Source organism: Plasmopara halstedii (assembly GCF_900000015.1).
Source record: "Plasmopara halstedii genome assembly, contig: Scaffold_555, whole genome shotgun sequence".
In the NCBI taxonomy this organism is placed as follows: Eukaryota; Oomycota; class Peronosporomycetes; order Peronosporales; family Peronosporaceae; genus Plasmopara; species Plasmopara halstedii.
Genome location: NW_020187475.1, coordinates 2,102,975 through 2,103,284, shown reverse-complemented (window position 1 = coordinate 2,103,284; position 310 = coordinate 2,102,975). Strand labels below are relative to the sequence as shown.

The following is a 310-nucleotide window of genomic DNA, read 5'->3' as shown; positions in this document are numbered from 1 at the left end:
GTCCTTGACGAGTCATCACTCGATTAAACCAGTGTAAAAACAACACATTTTTCAATTGTATAGCATCCACTGAATTACTTGACATTGCATCAACCAGAAACGTGGCCAGTTCGAGGTCCGAAAAATGAGTTTTCAAAAGTTCAATTGGGTCAAACGAAGGCTTGGAGAACTTATATGAAATTTTCGAAAAATCTATCCATTTGTAGATATAGTGCAAACTTTTTGATGGAAATTCCAGCAGCTTAACGATAGATTGTGGGTCTTTATCCCTTTTCACCCAGAACAGCGTTTGTTTGGTCTCGAGATCCTC

At 38.4% G+C, this 310-nt stretch overlaps 1 protein-coding gene across 1 annotated transcript in view; it reads right to left on the bottom strand.

Moving 5' to 3' along the window:
• Positions 1-192: 192 nt before the first annotated feature.
• Positions 193-310, bottom strand: part of PHALS_11963 (uncharacterized protein) — a gene marked incomplete at both ends in the record, with an annotated part of 485 nt that continues 367 nt past the window's right edge. Inside the window, one exon of the mRNA XM_024727420.1 lies at positions 193-269. Coding sequence (XP_024577999.1) covers positions 193-269 — 77 coding nt within the window. The remainder of the gene's footprint in view (positions 270-310) is intronic.